General features: G+C 42.6%; 1 protein-coding gene across 10 annotated transcripts in view; it reads left to right on the forward strand.

Moving 5' to 3' along the window:
- Positions 1 to 19,030, forward strand: part of SLC6A6 (solute carrier family 6 member 6) — a 118,075-nt gene that overhangs the window by 74,163 nt on the left and 24,882 nt on the right. For all 10 annotated transcript variants that reach the window (XM_074878881.1, XM_074878890.1, XM_074878888.1 and 7 more), the window contains 4 exons: positions 9,191 to 9,430; positions 10,049 to 10,183; positions 12,439 to 12,673; positions 18,666 to 18,798. In XM_074878881.1, the coding sequence (XP_074734982.1) occupies positions 9,191 to 9,430; positions 10,049 to 10,183; positions 12,439 to 12,673; positions 18,666 to 18,798 (743 nt within the window). The remainder of the gene's footprint in view (positions 1 to 9,190; positions 9,431 to 10,048; positions 10,184 to 12,438; positions 12,674 to 18,665; positions 18,799 to 19,030) is intronic.

The following is a 19,030-nucleotide window of genomic DNA, read 5'->3' on the forward strand; positions in this document are numbered from 1 at the left end:
ACATAGCCGTATTCCTTCTGAAATTTAGCCCTCCAGGAGCATGGTGAGTGGCTCTGGCCAGCCATGGAAGCTCAGAGGACAGAGCTGCAGCCAGAGACCAAGCCAAGGTTGTTCTGGGATTAAACAAAATGTGCCAGCGTCCAGCCGTGCAAGCCAGCACCTGGCACCAGCTGCATAAAAGCAAATAAACACCATAGTGTCTACACAGCTTCGCTTTTTTGTGTGTGTGAAAGTCTACAGCTCACTGACCTGTTTTGCAAAGTTGCGCTCTCTGTGAGCTTGTTCATCAACTTGCCACTTCTTCTTTTAGTATATCCTCTGCAGAAACCCCCCGCGCTCTGTTTTGCTCTGCCGTATCAGTAGTTTTGATTTCATTTCCTGTGTGAAACTTCATATGGTTAAAGTTTCTGTTCCAGTTTTTTTTCTTGAAGGAAAGAAAACAATAACAGTAAATTAAACATCAGGGTGCTTAGGAAATCCCTGATGACTGAGGGCCTGTGAGCAGCGGTGCCCTGGCTGAGCACCGGAGTCACCCGAGTACCGCGATTTGGTGGCAAGGGTCATTGCTTCACCCTAGCAACTCATCTTAAAAGTCTACAGCTCATTCCTGTCACTGAATCATACTTTTGCTGATAATTACTGCCAGCCTGGAGGAGAAATCAAGACTGAAATCAAAAGTAACTCACTCATTAAGTTTTAGAGCTTGTGGCCCTGTCCTCAGGGCTGCGTAACCTTCCCAGACTTTATAGCCCTGTAACGGGGCTAACACTGCTGATCGCATGCGTGTGATAGCTGTTTTCCTGGTACAAGTTGGCTGGCCATTTTCCACCCACGGTGCCGTGTTGCGCAACTGTTCCTTCCATTAATGTATTCTAGAAGAAAAATCAGGTGTTATGCAGATGGGGCAGAGGAACAAAGAAGAAAGGATTATTCTCCTCCACCGATGGTGTTGGGATCTAGATTTGTGGGAATAAGGTACTGTATGACATGTTTAAACAGCTGCCACAGGTGGGATAGAAATCAGTTATTGTTTAAGTTAAGATGAATGGATAGAGGCAATAAAAACACAACTCGGTCTTTGTGTGGAGGTGGCCTAGGCAGGTATGGCAACAGCCTGGTTACAAAGCTGATCAAAGCCACCAGTGGATATGGAAAACTCCGCTTGTTTTTCCAAAAACATGTAATCTTATACGTAGATCTGTTTTTTACTTAGTTGGAAAACATACTGAAATATACTGAAAAAATCTTCAGTTATGAGAAAGCCCTGAACACTAGCATTAGTAAACTCAGTAAATTTAAGGCTAAATTTAGAATTAGTTGAAAAAGCAGATGAGGGTGGAATGATTTATCCCCAAGAAAAAATTACTTTGAAGTAATGAATTCATACATTTTATTGCGCATTTGCTTCACTAAATGGCTACTTTATTGTTTCTCTTCCCTGCACTGGGGCACTGCTCGGTTATCGTAGCACAGAGATTGCTGTTTGACATTAACATGTGTTGCAAGTGCCTTGCAGATGTGTCACATAGAATCAATACGTTATTAATCACATGCAAAAAATTCAATAGACACAGTGCACACCACTGGCTATTTAAGTTCCTAAGCTTTGTGGGCTTTAAGGTTTTTGCCTTTTTTATAGCAGGACAAGGGACATCCCTTATAGATTTTGTTGTGGTTTATTTGTGGCAGTAGAACTAGTTTAATTAAATCTAGCTTACTAGAGAATTGCAATCCACTCAACAGCAGACCTTCAGAATCAAAAATAGTATATGAAAATGCTCATTCCTTTGGTCAGAAGTTGTATAACTGCAGGATACAAGGTGATTGAAGAGTCGAGAATGTGCACAGCTCCCTGAATCTTCTTTGACAATGCCCATCTCATTTGGAAAGCCATCACCTTGCCACACCACTTGGATATACTCTTGCATTTTGTTAAGGGTGCTCTCTTAAAGATGAGGGCCTCGAGAGGTGGTGTCACCCGGTGAATTAACATTTTTTCACTTTCACAGTGGGAGAGCTGGTACAGCAGAGGGAGCACGCGGGGAAGGCAGCAGGGAGCTGGTGCTTCTTTCCAGCTTATTGACAGTCAGGAGGCTGTTAGCTGGCTCACCCGGAGGCATGAAATTAGGTCAGCAATTGGCTTCACATGAACAAAACCAAGTGTTAACTGGATGTTCTCCTGCACATAATCACCGGGACGGTGTACGAGGAATGAGCAGTTTCCCTCCATTCTCCCTGCTTCTGCCAACCCTTGATTTCACGCTCCCCTTCCCTCTGGTCCTCTTTGCAAGAGTTGCCCCTGGGCTTCTTCGGGTAGGGGACAGAGCAGGAGGACCACAGCTCTCTGGTGCAGGACACTTGGTTTCTCACTGGTATACAGGAGACACTGTGCCCACAGAGGATTTCAGGAGGATGGAGTTGTAACCAGTGTGATGCAGTGTGCCAGTCCTCTGCTTTGCTGCATCCCATGCTCTTCCTTGTTGACCGCTGCTGGGTCCAGGGCTGCCCTGGGCCATCTCCCTGAGGAATCAGGCTCCATCCCTCTGAGGCTGGGAAGCATCACCTTCACTTCAGCCCTTGTGTTGAGGGCCAGGGTCCTGTTCCCTCTGAAACCCATTGGAGTTTGTGGATATTCGTTCTCCTTTCCACCCCACACAACAGGAAAGGAGTTTCTGATTTCCTCCTGTTCTGGATTTAGTTGTAACTGCTTTGTTCTTTCACATAAATAACTAGAACAAAATGAGCATCTAGAGTATTATGTGACTGCAGATTTTCTGCTGCTGAAATGTAAGCAAAGATGCAGGATTTTATAATGGCTCTGTGCTGTGACATGGTACCTATTTGAAGCATTTGAAGGGCGTGAATGGAAACACCAGCAAGAAAAAAGCATGTGGGGAAAAAAGATACCTTTTGTCCAGACCACAACTGGTGAAAAAGAAATTGCATTAAGCCTTAGGCTTTCCTTTCAGGATAAACTTCAGCTTTATGAAGGATGTATAAAAATGTATTTTGCTCCTAGAAAATTTTCAGTAGCAGGTTTTCCAGTGAATCTTAGAAGACTAAAACCAAGTGTCATAGTGAAAGAAAAGGAAACGATGAAAAAGTGAGAAGGGAGATGGCAAAAGTTGGAGGGAAAACTGAGAAAGAAGAAAGGACAAATGGATAGATGTTTAGATTACTACCCATACCCAGGGAAAAGTAATCAGAAAAAGAGGAGTCCATTAAAGACAAAGAGCACAGTGAGATGTAGTTCAGGGAATTTTTAGAGGCATTTTTAAGAAGAGAGGCAATGTGTGCGATAAAGGGAGCAGTATTATTTTTCAGAAAACATAGGTATCTTGTTCAATGAAGCAGAAAGAACTTGGATATGAGTTAAGGACGATAAATGATGTCAGGTGCTCTTTGGATACTGGTGTGGCCTCGAGGGCTGCCAAACATAAAGGCATTTTCTTCTGCAGATCAGAAAGCCTTGCACTGAAGCCATAAGTTTGATCAAGGGGCTGTTTATTTTAATCATGTATTGATTGGCTTAACCACACCGCTCCAGGAGGGAGGGAAAGCTGTCAACATCAAGAATTACAGCTTTCAAAGTTCCAAGTAATCCTAGGAAATGAGCCAAACATAATAAATGCAGTTTTATTCGGGACCTGATCCTACTACTGTTGAAATCAATAGCAGCTTTTCCATTGCTCTCAATGAGAGTAGAAGCTGCTTATTTGAAGAGCAGCTCTAATCCAGCAATCAGGGCAGCTAATTTTGAAATATTCATGAATATGAATATCAAATAATAATAATTTAAAAAAGAACCAACCCGCAAATGGATTGGCAGATCTAGGAAAGCTCAATTTTTTTAAGGAAGGTTGACTTCAATTTCCAAGATATAAAAGAAAAAAATGGCAGGAAAATAAGAGAGATGGTAGTGTCTAAAGAGGCAGTGAGCTTAAGCAGGGTTAGAAAAATTAACTGTAATGTGATAAACAGATGTCTTTCAAAAGCCATTGAGACAGAAGAGGAGAGAGCACTGAGAAGCTGAAGACATACAATATACACAGGCTGAACTCAGTTGAAAAGGGTCCTTGAAAGCAAACATAGTGGTAGTACACATCACACTGCAAAAATAGTCCATAAAATCAGCAGTAGAGTCATTCCTTGGGCAGCATTCCCAGCAAGGTCAGAGATACTCTGAGTATGTACTTTGCTGTTAGTTCTCTAACAGAAGAAGGATCTAGAAAAATGTTGAGTTATGGTCCTAGTCACCAATCCAGTGTGTTGGATCCCTATTCAAAGTCTGTATGCGCTGACCAAAAAAGAAGTAGCTCCTTTGCTGTGGTTTCTGCTCTTCAGATGCAAGACAAGGCATGCATTTTAGCATGTGTAAATATTTACAAATACATATTTGTGTGTACAGGCAGACTTTGATTTTCGTGTTTCCATCAGCAGTTGGAAAACCATTGTTTTGAAGACTTGACTTTTAAAGATTATTAAACGAGGTAGCATCCATGATGAATTTGTCTTCAGGGCTTCTCCTGGAAGGTGTTACCCTGTGTTGGTCACCTGTCTCTGGCTACAAGAAGCTTGGAGCAGATCATTACTGTAATCCCAAAGCAGAAATTGAACAGTGTATTTTCAGATGTGTAATCCATGGGTTGTCTGTCAAAAAAAGTCAGTGGTTCAGCAGTAATGTGAGTTATGTCCGTTCTGACAACCAGCAGGTCCTGTCCGCGCTGGTGGCTTTCCCCCATCTGCATCTCTCATCGTCTGATCCCTCTGCCCAGTGCCTCCCCCATCCCCTACCCTTCATTTTTTGCATGTTTTGAAGGATTACATTTCAATGCCCGTGTTTTGTAAAGGGTATGGGTTATCTGAGGTGCAGGCTGTACGTGCAAAGAGACCATAGCTGTAGCACAGTTGATGGCCCAAGCTGGGTTGGCTGCGAAAGCACTCTGCTTATGGCTAATCTTTTGGTATTTTCAGCTGTGCACCAAAGACTAATCAGTCATGGGGGGCAGTAAGAGAGCTTGGGTTATTGCAGAGGTATTTCACATGAGGAAATTTGTCCATCAGCCACAAGGGACAGATGCATGATTCTCCTGCAGAAGGAGAGGAGCCCTTGAGATGCTCCTGGCCACACCGGGGAGCGGATGCTTGAGAAGTGCAAAGCACCTGTGCTTGGTCCCTTGTGCTATTTTTCCACGTTTTATCAGCATCAATTTGACAATCGATAACTTCATCCGAAGTTAATCAGGGTTTGTACCAGTGCATGTGAGAGCAGATCCTGGGCCTGGCCGAGTCTGGATCCTTTCTCCCCTTGCTTTCACAGGCTGTAGCTGTTTGGCTGGACTCAGCCTGGTAGCACACTGTAAATGGGAGACTTGACTGGTGCTTTTTATTTATCTGTATTAAGTTCATCAGATGAAGCCAGAGCTTCCTGGGGCCATCTGAAGCTTCCTGGAGGGGGTACTCTCACAGGCAGATGTGGCTCCTGAAAGGCAGACATGTGTCTCCAGGAGGCAGACATATGCCTCGGACTTGGATTGCTCCTTTTGGACTATGTGGTTGTAAGAGCATTTTCTTACAATATATTTCCTTGGGGGAATCAGATGGACTTAGATCTCGGATACCATCCCCACTAAGTGATACAGTAAAAATAACCTATTATTCTCTGGTTCTGACCTGGGCGGTGACAACATATTGTTTCAGCATCTCTGTCAGACTGTTTCCCTTAAGAGATATTTTAACCTCACCCAGTGGGACATAACTAAAGGAAATGAAACTCCAACCCCATTAAGGAAAAAGACAATGCCTTTCACTAAACAAACTTGATTTTCTTGGCTTTTCTTCGCCAAGGAGAATCGCCTGTACCCCCCACCCTTGCAGCCTTTGTAGACAGTTCCTGTAATTGGGAATGGCTGGGTGGACACCAATGGTTGGCAGCAAAGGGGGATAAATCCAACATCCCTTGAACGTGACATGGGCTGGGACCACAGTCCCAGGTGGCCTCTTAGCGTCAATTCCTATGGTACTGGTTGATAGTACGTGCCTGCCAGCCACAGCTGCCGGCCCTTGGAACACAATTGGGATTTTAGCAGGACTAGATAAGAGATACGCAGTAAAACTGGACTGTTACCAATTTTGTGCAGGGGTTGGACAGGTACTGTACCGTGCCCCACTAGCAAGAGCTGCTGACTTGCAACAAAGTTGTGGTGGCCCATCTCCTGGCACCCCAAAAAGCAAGCGTGACCTTGAGGATTTGTCATTTGTGGGCTAAGGGAAAGATCAGGATCCATCTTCACACTCCAGCTAAGGCTGAAACAAAGTTTACACTCAATAATTAGGTTTTCAAGCATGGCCATTAATTTGAGGTGTCTTAAGACAAATTAGAAATCTGTTTTTAAAAGGCAGTCCCACGAAGTTATGAAGTAGGAGCCTGAAAAGGCACTGTTTCACACTTCGTGTGCACCTAATTAGGACAAACCACAGGGTGATCATCTTGTCCCAGGGAGAGCTAGAGTTTACAGAATTCAATCAATTGGTCAGGCTTGCAAACTCTGGTTAGAACTGAGTAACACCTGGGTCAAAGTAAATCCGCAGGCAAGAAGATTAGAGCTGGCAGAAAAATAAAGAACTCTGTGTCGCAAGATAAAAGTAGATTGCAAAAAATTGTGATCCTGGAAGAGTTTTTAATCTTGGAGGTGGCTAATGTCTGTAGGTCCCCTCATTTTTTTGACATAAAGGTAGCCCGTGTGCCCAGTGTTCTGTTTCGGGGTATTTCTAGTATCAATCCCCACGGGGAGCAGTTAGGCTCCTATTTCAAAACCTTAAGCCTGCAGGGATCTATAAATCTATACATCTCTGTGCCCTGTTAAGCAGGTTAATAGCTGTCCCAGCAGTTCACCAAAAAATTGTCTGAAAAACAAGCGTGTACCCTAAACGCTGTGAGTTACTCTCTTGCACACTTTCTTCCTCTGTTGATGAGTGTTTCAGTAACCCCTGTGTAGAACAGCTTCCATGAGAGACAGTCCGAATGCCCTCCATTCCTCAGCCCAGAATAGCCTGTTGCCTGATGGTTATGACATTCTCCAGCAAGATGAAAGATAGGGATTCAAGCAGCACAAATAGCAAAAGAAAGTGAAGTTGGGCTTTCTCCATGCCTGGTTGCTGTTGCAGTGAGAACAGGACATCAGCCACCTTGTAGGTACCTCTTTGAAGAAAAGCGGTTGCACCTACTTTTTTTTCTTTCTCCCTCAAGAGATGATTCCAGGAGATGATGCAGGGTGGTACCTGTTTGGGGCTTGGAGTGAGATACAGATGTCCTGGGGAGGTTAAGACTACTGCGAATCCCTCTTGGAGGCACCCCCATTAATCTCCACGCATGATACTAGGAACACAAGTTAGCTATTGTGAATTGATTCCCCAAAGCAACTAGGTGCCTAAAGGCTGTCGTAGAGCTGGCCCTATCATTTTTATTCAGTTACTACACTACTTTATCTCATACCATGTCTCTAACAGCAACCAGTAGGAGATATTTTAGGGGAATATGTGTCCTGCCCTCATACCGCTACAGTGGGTGGGGATGATCCATCACCCTGTGATTAACTTTCTCCTTCTATGAGCTCTCTCTGCTGTTGGTCAGGAGTATTGCAGTTGCTCATATCACCTCTGTGCAGCCAGCAGTGGCCTTTTTCAAAAAACAGTAGAAAGTCATAATGATTAGCATTGTGAAGATTAAAGTCCCTTTTTAGATCATGGCCTGATAGGCGACTGCTGTCGCAATACCTGCTTTGCAGAGGCCACCAGTATGTCAGTGGGGCAAATACCGAGCTGCTGTGGTTTGCAAAACTGTTAGCCTTCTGAAACTTTCCGTGGTGGATGGAAAGATTTACGGGTACAGTGATGCATATCTATCTCAAAATCATGTTCGAATTAAAAACTTCCTGCAGAGCTAATGTCAACTCAGGTTTCAGGTCACTGCCACAAGCTATATCAGGTTAGGGATCAAAACCAGCAAGCAGCTACAAGGGAAGCTTGCAGCTATCAAATGGGATAATCTGTAGCATGATTTTTTTATGACTCTGCACCAATAATGACATGTACAAGCAGGGAATGGTTGTGGTCTGGAATAAACTTGCTGGTTTGCCTGGTTCTGGTGAAAATTTCATGTGCTTTTCAGTATCAAAACACTATGCAAAAATAACCTGTCAGATGCGGCTAAAGTCACTTGGGTTATGTGGGGAATGAATTGGCCTCATATGCCTGAGATCTGAGTTAACATAAAAGCTACAAGTTGTTCCTAAATTGTTTTCATTAAAGGCACTTGTTAAAGTAATTCTTTGTGTTAACTGTTTTTACGCAAACTATGATTTTTGAACATCATAAATGATATATATAATTTATAAAACCAGCTATGGTTTAATATGCTTTGGGTTTTGCATCAGGTGACTCATGCCACCGACTTTTTAATTAACGAAGAAGCCATCATTCTTGGCAAACTGTTCAATTGCATAGGTGCATATAAGGCAATAATTGAATATAAAGGTTTATTTTTGTCCCTTTATTGATGTCAAGGGAAAACAGTGCAGTTATGAAAATGGAATAAACTGAAAAGATTCCGTCAGTTCCTGCAGGTTGATTAGAACAAATGTCTTACCATTCCAGTTTTTATGAATGTGTAGTTTTCTGAAAGCTTTATAATACTTCAGGGAAAGGAAATTGCAGGCAATAAATGATACAGGATGATTCAGGTTATTGGGAAATAGAGGAATAGGTTTTATCTGGAAAGGTGAGATTTACTATTCTGCTGTATTTCACTTAAATGTTTGAGAAGGAATCAGATGCAGTGATTTGTATCTTATTATGGGCATGGAAACAGCACGAGACACTTGCTCAGTAACACCATTTGCTGATGCATTGTGCAGTCTTTATACACCTTGTGTCTGCAGCCAGCAGGTAGGCAGCGCTGTCAAACCTTTGCTATCCCCAACGTGGCATTGGCCGCAAAGAGGTGACTGCAGAGTCCGGGGTGGTTTGTCTCTCCTGGTCAGTGAAGGTAGATGTATTTTCATATCTCAGCTTGATAAACAGCACTGATTTTTATGGAATGTATTTGCTTAAACAGTTCTTGCAGTGTTAGAGAGCTCTACCAGTAAAGACTGTTTAATAAACCCAGGATAATTTCTTTTTTTCTATGTAGAAAGCAGAAATATGGCAACAAAGGAAAAGCTTCAGTGCTTGAAAGATTTCCACAAGGACATCCTCAAACCTTCCCCTGGCAAGAGCCCGGGGACACGGCCTGAGGATGAGGCAGAAGGAAAGCCGCCCCAGCGGGAGAAGTGGGCGAGCAAGATTGACTTTCTGCTGTCCGTGGCTGGTGGATTTATTGGTTTAGGCAATGTCTGGCGGTTTCCGTATCTCTGCTACAAAAATGGCGGAGGTGAGTATTTCTTTATTTCATTCTCATGAATCAATCTGTCAGCCTTATGCTTACTATTTTTCAGTGCCTTCATCCAATTTTTGAAAAGAATAATCACACGTCTGTTTTCTGCCTTCCTCACCAGTCTTTGGGAGAGATTGTTTTATTACTTTATTTTGTGTTATTTTTAATTTTTTGTTAAAACTTAATTATGGAAAAACAGCAGCAATTTAAAATTTTATATTAATGAACCTTTTCTGCTCTTTTATTTCTGCTACAATTGAGTCTGAGTTTTAACCATAAGGTATGCTATTAATATAGACTAGTAGGATTTCAGATGAGTGGGTTTCAGAACAAGAGCATTCTGAGCCACGTGAAACTGTTGTGTGCCTAACCCCATTGTTATTGCAGATTTTCATTTTAAAAAGGTAAGAAAATGCCCTTTCCAGCTTAATATACCCATTTCACTTGCAGAGCTTGAGTATGAGCAAAAATACCTCAGAATAAGATTATTGTATACTGATATTAAAGTATCAAATACGTTTCTTTGTTTATATATTTCTGTTAACACTTTTTAGACTATCTTGTGTAAAGTCACCCACTTAATCTCAATTCTGTGCTATGATATTTTCTCAACAGGTGCATTTCTTATACCTTATTTCATTTTCCTGTTTGGGGGAGGTCTTCCCGTGTTTTTCCTGGAGGTGGTGCTAGGACAGTATACCTCTGAAGGTGGAATTACATGCTGGGAAAAGATCTGCCCTATTTTCACTGGTTAGTACATCTTGTTGTGCTTTACTGCTTAAAGACACCTCTGTAAACCATATGCAGCAACACTATTCCCCTCATGTCCATTAATTCAGCTATTTGCTGTAGTAATTGAGGTATGATATTGGTTCCTGGAAAGGTAGAAGTCAGAGAGTCTGAAGGACAAAGAAAGGTATTGATTTTGATGCTATCATCTTGTTAACGGGCAAAACTGCTGATAAGCAAGAAAGAAATTGCATATTACGCCTGAAAAAGGCAATTGCACATTTTGTTCACAGGTATCGGAGAAAGTGTTGTTTCGAAAGGCTGGATGGCCTTACTGAAAGCCTCTTTAAAATATTATTCTGGTCTGGAAGTCAAAATCCTTCTGCCATATGAAAGCTTATCATTGGCATCATCTGTCTGTTACTGATACAGCCAAAACCTGGACAGCATTTTTTGGTGGGATTCAGGAATGGGACTTTTGTCATAACTGAGCAGGTCCTGGCAACCAGGCACGATGGCCTGATGTTCTTGAAGGGCCTTTGCCAGTGAGTGAAGAATCACTCACTGCTCACATGAATTATACAAATGCTGCTCTGGAAGTTAACTAGAATGAAAAATGAAAGACAGGTTAGCAAAATTACCAAGGATGCCTATCTTTGTGAATAACTTACCCTTTACAGCGGGACAGCACTGGCAGAGTCATTTGGAATAATTGCACTAAACAGAGCAGCACTCTTCAAATCCCATTTGGAAAGAGTGGGCACTTAACGCTGACGTGTCTCTAGCTCTGCCACTGTTGCTGTTCCAGGCATTTCTCTTCCCTTATGTCACCCCAAGCAGAAGTGGGGGCTTTCTCCGTGGCTCACACTCCCACCTAATACTCTGAACACTGCTGAAGTTGATGTAATTGTGCTGCTTTAGCTCCATTTTCTTCCTCCTCCTCCCACTTTTATGAAGCCTTTTTTTTTTTTTTTTTTTGAGGAGGAAGGAACGTTCCTTGTTTAAATAGTGATCTCCCAGGCATCCATAAAGAGAAATTGTAGCTCTAATAATGTGACGAGCTGTGTATCTGGAATGAAATGCAGCTGTACAGAATAAATAATACTTGCTCTGCTTGTTTTCACCTGGCATAAAAATAATCTCTGGTGGTAAAGACTCCTGCTGCAATACGGTTTGAAATTGTAAAATATGAGGCAGGTATCCCAGGTGCTAGGGTAGCCGTCAGAATGATGTTAAAGGGAACCTTGTAGGCTTTTCTTCCTCATGTAAGAGTTTGCTCTAAGTTTTTAAAGGAAATCTCTTTTTTTTCCCTGTTATTCCTAAATGACAAACTTTGTAAGCTTTTTGGAGCTAAAAGATTTTCAGTAGATGGGACTTCTCAGAGTCCTTTCATTTTGTATTTAAAAAAATAGTGACTGCTTCTGACTTAAGATGTAATATGGTAGAGCTAATCTGCCGAGCTAGGAGAGAGATACCAGACTCGGGAGAACAGTTGTGTATTTTAATTAAAGCCTCCACCAGAACAGCATTCCGCCACCTCCCGAAGTTGTGTAGGACTCACCCTTATCTGCCCATGACCCTGCTTTTAAAAAAAAAACAGGGAACATTTTTTATCGTCAAATATTGATAGCAGAGTTAAACATTGATCTAATTAACCATAACAGCTACAATATCATGCTTCCTTTGCACAAGTGAAATTGGGGCAGAAACAGCAGCTTTCACATTGACAGCTTTGGAATTTTCCTTTTTGACTCATTCAAGAACTGTCTTTTTTTTTTTTTTTTTTTTTTTGCACATAGGCTGAGCCAAGCCAGTCGATGAGTGGTGCAGGGCCTGCCCAGCCGAGCTGCCTCCGAGGAAGCTGGCTTGGGGGTCAGTGTGACAAGAATGAGGTTGCCCACGTAGGTGCTTAAGAAGTGAGGTGGTGTAGCTCCCAAATAAGCAAAGCATGATGCCTTGACTTCCTTCTACTAAAACTTGAAATAGCTGGGTTAGTGTTAAATTGGCTAGACATGCTGCAGACCTCCTCTCCGATGTCAGCAAACTATAGCCAGAAACTCAGCCCTGAGTGCCAGCTCTGGTCAGAGATGGTGGCAGGTCTGTGCTTATGTGTGATTGAGTTGAGTTGCATTGAGTTTCCATAAACAGTATGGTAGAGCAGGATACAAGTCCACAATGCAGTGGGAATAGCACCAGCTCCACGAGATCACAAGGTGCCCTAGCAAGAGGCGTGTGTCACACCTGCATGTGTTTCTTTTCTCTCCCCCTCTCGTCAGGAATTGGTTATGCTTCCATAGTGATTGTGTCCCTTCTGAATGTGTACTACATCGTGATCCTGGCCTGGGGACTCTACTACCTGTTCCAGTCATTCCAGAGCGTCCTGCCATGGGCGCACTGCCACCAGAAGTGGAACACGCCGACCTGCGTGGAAGACACTCTCAGGAAGAACAAAACGCTCTGGATATCACTGAATGCCACTAACTTCACCTCTCCTGTCACGGAGTTCTGGGAGTAAGTACGCCCTCTTCCTGGTGTCTTTGGGGCACTTCAGTGGCATGCCAGAGGTCAGGCCTGAGATTTTATGGAAGCCCCGTGTGTAATGTTATATAGGAAAAGAAAATTACTTTGGGTGTCAGCTGTTTGACCTGTGTTTGCTACCAGTTCTCGCCCATCTTGAGACAGACTGGTAAGTCTGGGAGTGGTGGAGGAAGGCATTAGATATATAACTGCGTTCATCCTAGAGCTTACAGGGAGCCCTAAAAGCCCAGTGCAACTTCTGGTTTGGAAGAAAACTTGTTTCCTTCTTGGTTGGGATTCTCTGAATGCAGCATGAGAAAAGAAGTAAGTAATTTCAGATGCTGTGATAGCAGGGATTTAGAGTGGAAACAGTGACAAATCACCACCTTCGTGGTTGCCTCTCCCTCTTCCCCAGCTGTTAACATTTCCAGTACACTCTGTGAAGCTATAACACATCTCTTATCAGTCTGACAATGATGCAAGGCATTGACCTCAGCAATAAAACTGACAGAGGTGGTGGACGTTGTCCTGTACTCTGGGTTTCTCAGGTCATCTTTGTTACATCATTTTTCTCTGCAGTCTCTGAGGAGGCTGCTTTGCCAGATGCCTTCATTTCATCAGGCCTAAGCTTCTTATTCCCATTTATCTCTTATTTTTCAAGTTTTAAATTATATTGCATAACCTGATTTCTGAACAGGCATGACCTCAAATCTCTATGTGTTTTTATAGGCATCAAAACATAGTATCAGAGGAAGACACCTGTAGGGAAACTTAAATCCAAAGGATCTACAAATGGCATAGGAAGAAATTATTATTTTTGGTTTGCTCAGATGGTCACTTAATAGTAGAATTAGTTTCTGACCCAGCTTGGCTTTTTCAGCATGTTTAAAGTCCAGATTGGTCCCTGATCAACTTGTACCTACTTCTCTATTTTGAAAAAGAAGCGTCGGCCAATAGTCCCAGCAGGAATGATGTTCATGCTGAAGATATTTGGCATGTGTTAGGTTTAGAAAAAAAAAAAATTATTAACTGTACTAAAATTTGTTACACAAGAGCCAGAATGCAAAGGGCAGATTGGATCTTGAATGAACAGTTTGTCAAAAGGCACCAGTGACCAGTGTGAGAGATGGGGTGCAGGCTGTAAGAGCAGTCCTTTTCTCATTTTCACTGTGCCATGAGCACTGCATTTCCATGTTGAGTGGCAGATCATTTCCTAGTTGACTTCCTCCCTTGTAAATATGGAGGGAGTTGGAAAAAGTTTGTTAAACGATACCTTTGGATGTTTTAGGGGAACTTAGACACAAGTTGCAGTAGAAGAGGAAGCAACTGTCACTCCTTTGGACTCTCCCACCATGACTTTGTGGCTGAGGACCTTGAATCCAGATGAGTGGCTGGCTTGGTAGGATGTTCAAAGGTCTCCTCAAGACCTCCCTAAGAAACATGGGTCCACAGTGCTGCCCCTGAAATAGAGTTGCTTTCCCAGGACTTCAAAAGCACTGTGTTCATCATCAGTTTTGTGCAGTAATTTTGCTCGCAGGTCCTCTTGTACCTGGGGGCAGCCATGAGCTTAGCAGCCTCCTGATGTGTCCATGGGGTTGTCTTCCTGCTCCAGAAGCTTCTGCTCCTATAATACACTGATTTATGGGCCAAGTTGTCTCCCTGGGGCCCCAGGTGGCATGTCTACTTCAGGAGACTGAAGATGCCATAGCAAAAGAGAATAGGTCTGGGAGTTGGAAAAGAGGTTGTAAAAGAAAAAGTGGAGGCTCCAGGACCTCGGGGGACACCAGAGCTTTCTGTGGGTAACAACACAGCAGTTATATGGTCAAGGGCCTTATGGCAGGGCAGCCTGTCTGGAACAGTGTCCCCATGGGAGCACGTTATGGGTGGAGCTTTTAGTTAAGTTTCCTCTAAAAGAAAACAAGTTTTTGTCCTCAAAACTCCCCTGCAAGCTGAACCAAATCCTCCTGCAGGCACAGCCTAACAGATGTAGTCAGGCTGGAGGTGCCTGAGGCTGGAGGACAAATCCTTGATCCTCACAGCACTTTCCCCTTCCCTCTGTCTTGCCCTCTCTCTTTCTGTAGCACAGCTGGATGGAGCAAAGGTTGCTCAGTGATCAGTGCTCGTGCGGGCGACTCTCTTGCGTTTTGCAGCCACTTTAACTTTTGTCCTCATATAACAGTTTTAAACATGATGAAATGAACTCTTCCCTGGAGTCACGCTAGGGAGGAGTTTGTCTCCGTAATCCTACTAGTACAGACATACTGTCCATAGCTCACTGTTTCATCATGAGTGAAACTGCCCTTAACAGAGCAAGCTGCCTTTGGGACTCATGGCACTTACAGAAGTATTAAAAATAGCTGTTCTCTCTGCATAAACAGCTATTGGTGTCTTAAAGTAAGAACAGAGATCATGCAGAACTGTTGTAATTAAAGTTGCATAGCTTTCACATGGTGCAAGCATTTAGTATCCCCAGTTTTTCCCCAGCCATGCTACTATTCTTTACAGTTCTGAAATTAAAAATAATTTGAAGAACTTTCAGGTACTTTGCCATCATAGACAATGCCAGCTGCCAGCCAGGGAGCTACCCACATCGAAAGGACAGGTCAATAAATAGTCTTTAACTGAAGATATCCATCTGCTTTGTGGCACAATGAATTCCGATTTAATTCAGGGGTTTGTGAGTATTTGGTTTCCGAAACCCAATGCCATTTTTATTGTGGGATATTTATGTAGCGTCCTCATCAGTACTGCTTTGTAAAACTAATGCTGCCCAGATACAATTGACCACGCTGATGCATTAACCTCTTCGTGTTGAATAACACGTGTCCTTCTCAGCCTGCCTGGACATATAGTACAGCCTGACATTTCAGTTCATTTGAATTAATGTTCTGTGCAAATCACATGCTTGCTTGAGCAGCAATAAAAGGGAGTTAAGCAAATCTGGCTTTGTATCAGGAGACTTACCTCTTGGTATTATCACATGCTTCATGTCTTAGTTCTAAAGATTTTATTTTGAAGTCCAAAACCTTAAAGGCTTACACACGTATTAATACATAAGGGATAAGTGTTATGGGATAATTATGGTTGAACAAAACCTCTGATTGTCTGGTGCTGGCCAAGTGTTTATAAATATTTGTAATCAGCAGACTTTATTCGTTCAAATCCCAAGAAAGACCATCACATGCTAATGGCATGTAATCCCAAAGGGAGCAACACAAAAACTAAACAAAATCTAGGGCAGCTGTCTCTGCCTTAGGGGCAAACTTGAGAGTTTTAAAAATTGTTTCATATTCTCCTTCTAATATTCTTCTGGTACAACTGCTTCAGTGTTAGTTATTCTTGTCCATCCAACACGAAAGGGTGCTTCGCCTTTCCTGGTACAAAAGGTCCTGTCTGCATTCACTTGATTAACGAGCTGGAATATCCTTCAGGGATTGCATAACTCTCCTAATTTTATTTTTGTTTATGTTCTAGAGCCAGTTACAGCTCCTATTACATTTCCATATTGCACATCACTAGAACATATTAGTGTATCAACAAGGTTCAAGAACTCATGTTTACAACAAACTCGGCCCCAGCCTGTTGTCCCATTGATTATATATGAGTGACAGTTAATGACAGCATCAAGGCTATAAATTAGAATTAGTAACAGCTTCATATATAAATGCCATGACGTTAGTTGAGTGGGCTTGCCTGAATCTAAGCAGCAATGCGTTGTGTAACAAAACTGAAGAGCTACCAGCATAGCCTGGGTTGTGCTCCTTCCTGAACTTGAATTTTCAGGGTATCGCAAATCCAGGTTGAGTGCTTCTGTGGCAAAAATATGTTGGGTTAGATTTCATGAAACAATTGTAACGCTGGGGGTCCCCTGGTAATTCTGAGTGGATTCCTTGAGGTAGTTGATTTTCGTGAGATGAGATAACGCAGGACAGAGAAAGCCAGCACATCACTTAGCGCGCTTGCTGCCTCACCACAGCGAAGTAACATATCTGGCTCTCAGTAACCCACTGGGGTGCCCTCCAAAAAAGCTTGAAAGGATTGCTGGGACAAACTCTAGGTGAGATGACCTCTTGCTTTTAGTTCCCTAATAAAAAGCGAAGAAGTTGTAGCTGAATGCATTAATGGAGCTCCCTGTTCCAATAAGCATTTGCAGTTAATTATTCATGGCTTCCTGAGAGCTAGCTCTATAGGTTACCTTTTTAATATGAACTGCCCCTTAGACTGGAAAATTGCCATTTATTTTTAAAAAAGCCACAGAAGGTTGCAGCTGAACTTTGTCATCTTATAAATATATTTTCTTCTTTTGTATACGCACAGCAGGTTTTTCCCTGGTTTCTTTAGGCTCAGGTGAACCAGGACTGCAACTTTAGGCCAAATATTCATTACCGAGGGGTTTCTTGTCACTGTTCCATAGCTGTGCTGATTAGGGCAGACTTATCCTGTCTGGTGCCATTAGTCCTTTTCCATAACAAAATACACACACGTTCAGAGAGAATAAAACATTTGGTGTGAGAACACATTCACACAGGTAATCCAAGTGAATTTGGCAAACACAGACACAAAAACAGATGGGTGAGGGTTTGAGTACTATTAAACTAGTCGATCCAGGGGTTTTTTCCAAAAACTAATTGCAGATTTTTCATCGGTGACTTCATTTGCTATTATTTCCATGGTAATAGCAAAAAAAAAAAAAAGTTTAATTAATTCAGGGGAAAAACAAACCACAGTGGTTTGTCTCATACTGGATCCACACGCAAAGCTGCGCTCGCCACACTTGTGGGCCTGACCCCAGACTGCTGTGGGCTCAGCTCTCCACAACTTAGGTAAAGGAAAGTGGCTGATTTTTATAGCTGTCTGAAAATAAAATTTAATTAATAATTTGTTAGGTAGCAAGGTCATTTCTCTCGTCTTGGGGTAAGGCATTTCTGTTGTAATTGAGGTTAAGCTTCTCCTTGACTTAAAAAAACCTTGCAGAAACTCTTCAGAGTTTAGTAGGTTTGTTTGCAGAGGAGTTTTAGCTAAGTGAACAGTAAGAAACAGTTTGTTCTTTCATACATATTTGACAAATGAAGTAAGTATCGGGTATGACAAGGTCTGTCCAGTGTGTGAGGACAGTGTATGTTGCACAAAAGTAAAACAAAATAGTTTTAAATCAGTATTTAACAATGTCCCATGGCTATTACCAAAAGAGAGAAGCCTTAATGAATTTTTACCCTCAGGAACAGAGGATTTTGATGGCCAGATGTTGCTTCCTTAAGACCCAGCTTAGGAATTTCTTTTTATTTAACCTAAGTGACAGAATAAGTTTACCAACTATCTCAAGTTAGCTAAACAAGACCGTGCTGAGGGCAGACAGCAGCGCGCCCAGACAGTGTCGGGGGGGGACCGAGAGGGGAGAGCCAATAATCCAGCCTTCGCCCCGCAAAGCCACACAGCGTGATAGTTCCCTGCGTTGCTTTTTCCCTTCCCTTCTTGGGGCAGTCTTGCTAATGAACTGAAAAGGAGGAGAAACACATGGATGCAGGCCCGTTGCAAGTGTCTGTGATGGAGACGTCATGTGCAATGCTGCCATGTGGCTTCAGAGCCGGGGTTCGTGGCAGTGCCAGAGTGAGCTGGGCTTGCATCTTCAAGGGAGCAAATGTGAAAGCCGCAGTGCTCTGAGTAATATATATAAAATATAGCTCTTTTGTTCTCTCTTATCTTGTGTTGAGGTGGTCACAGGCTGCTAAAAAGAGCTTAAAATTAAATGCTGTGCAATGTATTGAACAGAAGTGTAGCACAGGCCTAGGGAAGATATAGGGCTGCAAAGCTCAGCTTTGCTCACATAAGCCACGTTGACTTAGCAAGCAGCGTTCAAAGGGCAGGGATCTGCTGCCCTACGCACCCTCTCAGATACTCACATCGCACATACTCTCAGCCATCGCAACCAGATTCTGCATCAACTGAGCTCCTGCATCTCTTGTTTTGTTTCCTTTCAAATATTCAGGCGCAACGTGCTGAGCTTGTCCTCAGGAATTGAAGATATTGGTATTATCAAGTGGGATCTAGCACTGTGTCTTCTCCTCGTCTGGGTGATATGTTTCTTCTGCATTTGGAAAGGAGTTAAATCCACTGGGAAAGTAAGTGCTCTTTACCCTTTTTATAATTATTGCAGTTAACAGATATTAGGAATACTAAGTAATGCTGTTTGTTAAAGTATTCACCATTTCCTGAAAAAAAAGATATATTTTTGCACTGAATAAAAGAGGGATTCAGATTCAACTGACTTTCAAAAGTCATTGCCAGTGCTCAAAATGCCTGTGAGTCAAGTAGCCATTATTAGAATGGTATCAAGAAGCAGATACAAGCATG

Source organism: Strix uralensis, chromosome 10 (assembly GCF_047716275.1).
Source record: "Strix uralensis isolate ZFMK-TIS-50842 chromosome 10, bStrUra1, whole genome shotgun sequence".
Classification (NCBI taxonomy): Eukaryota; Metazoa; Chordata; class Aves; order Strigiformes; family Strigidae; genus Strix; species Strix uralensis.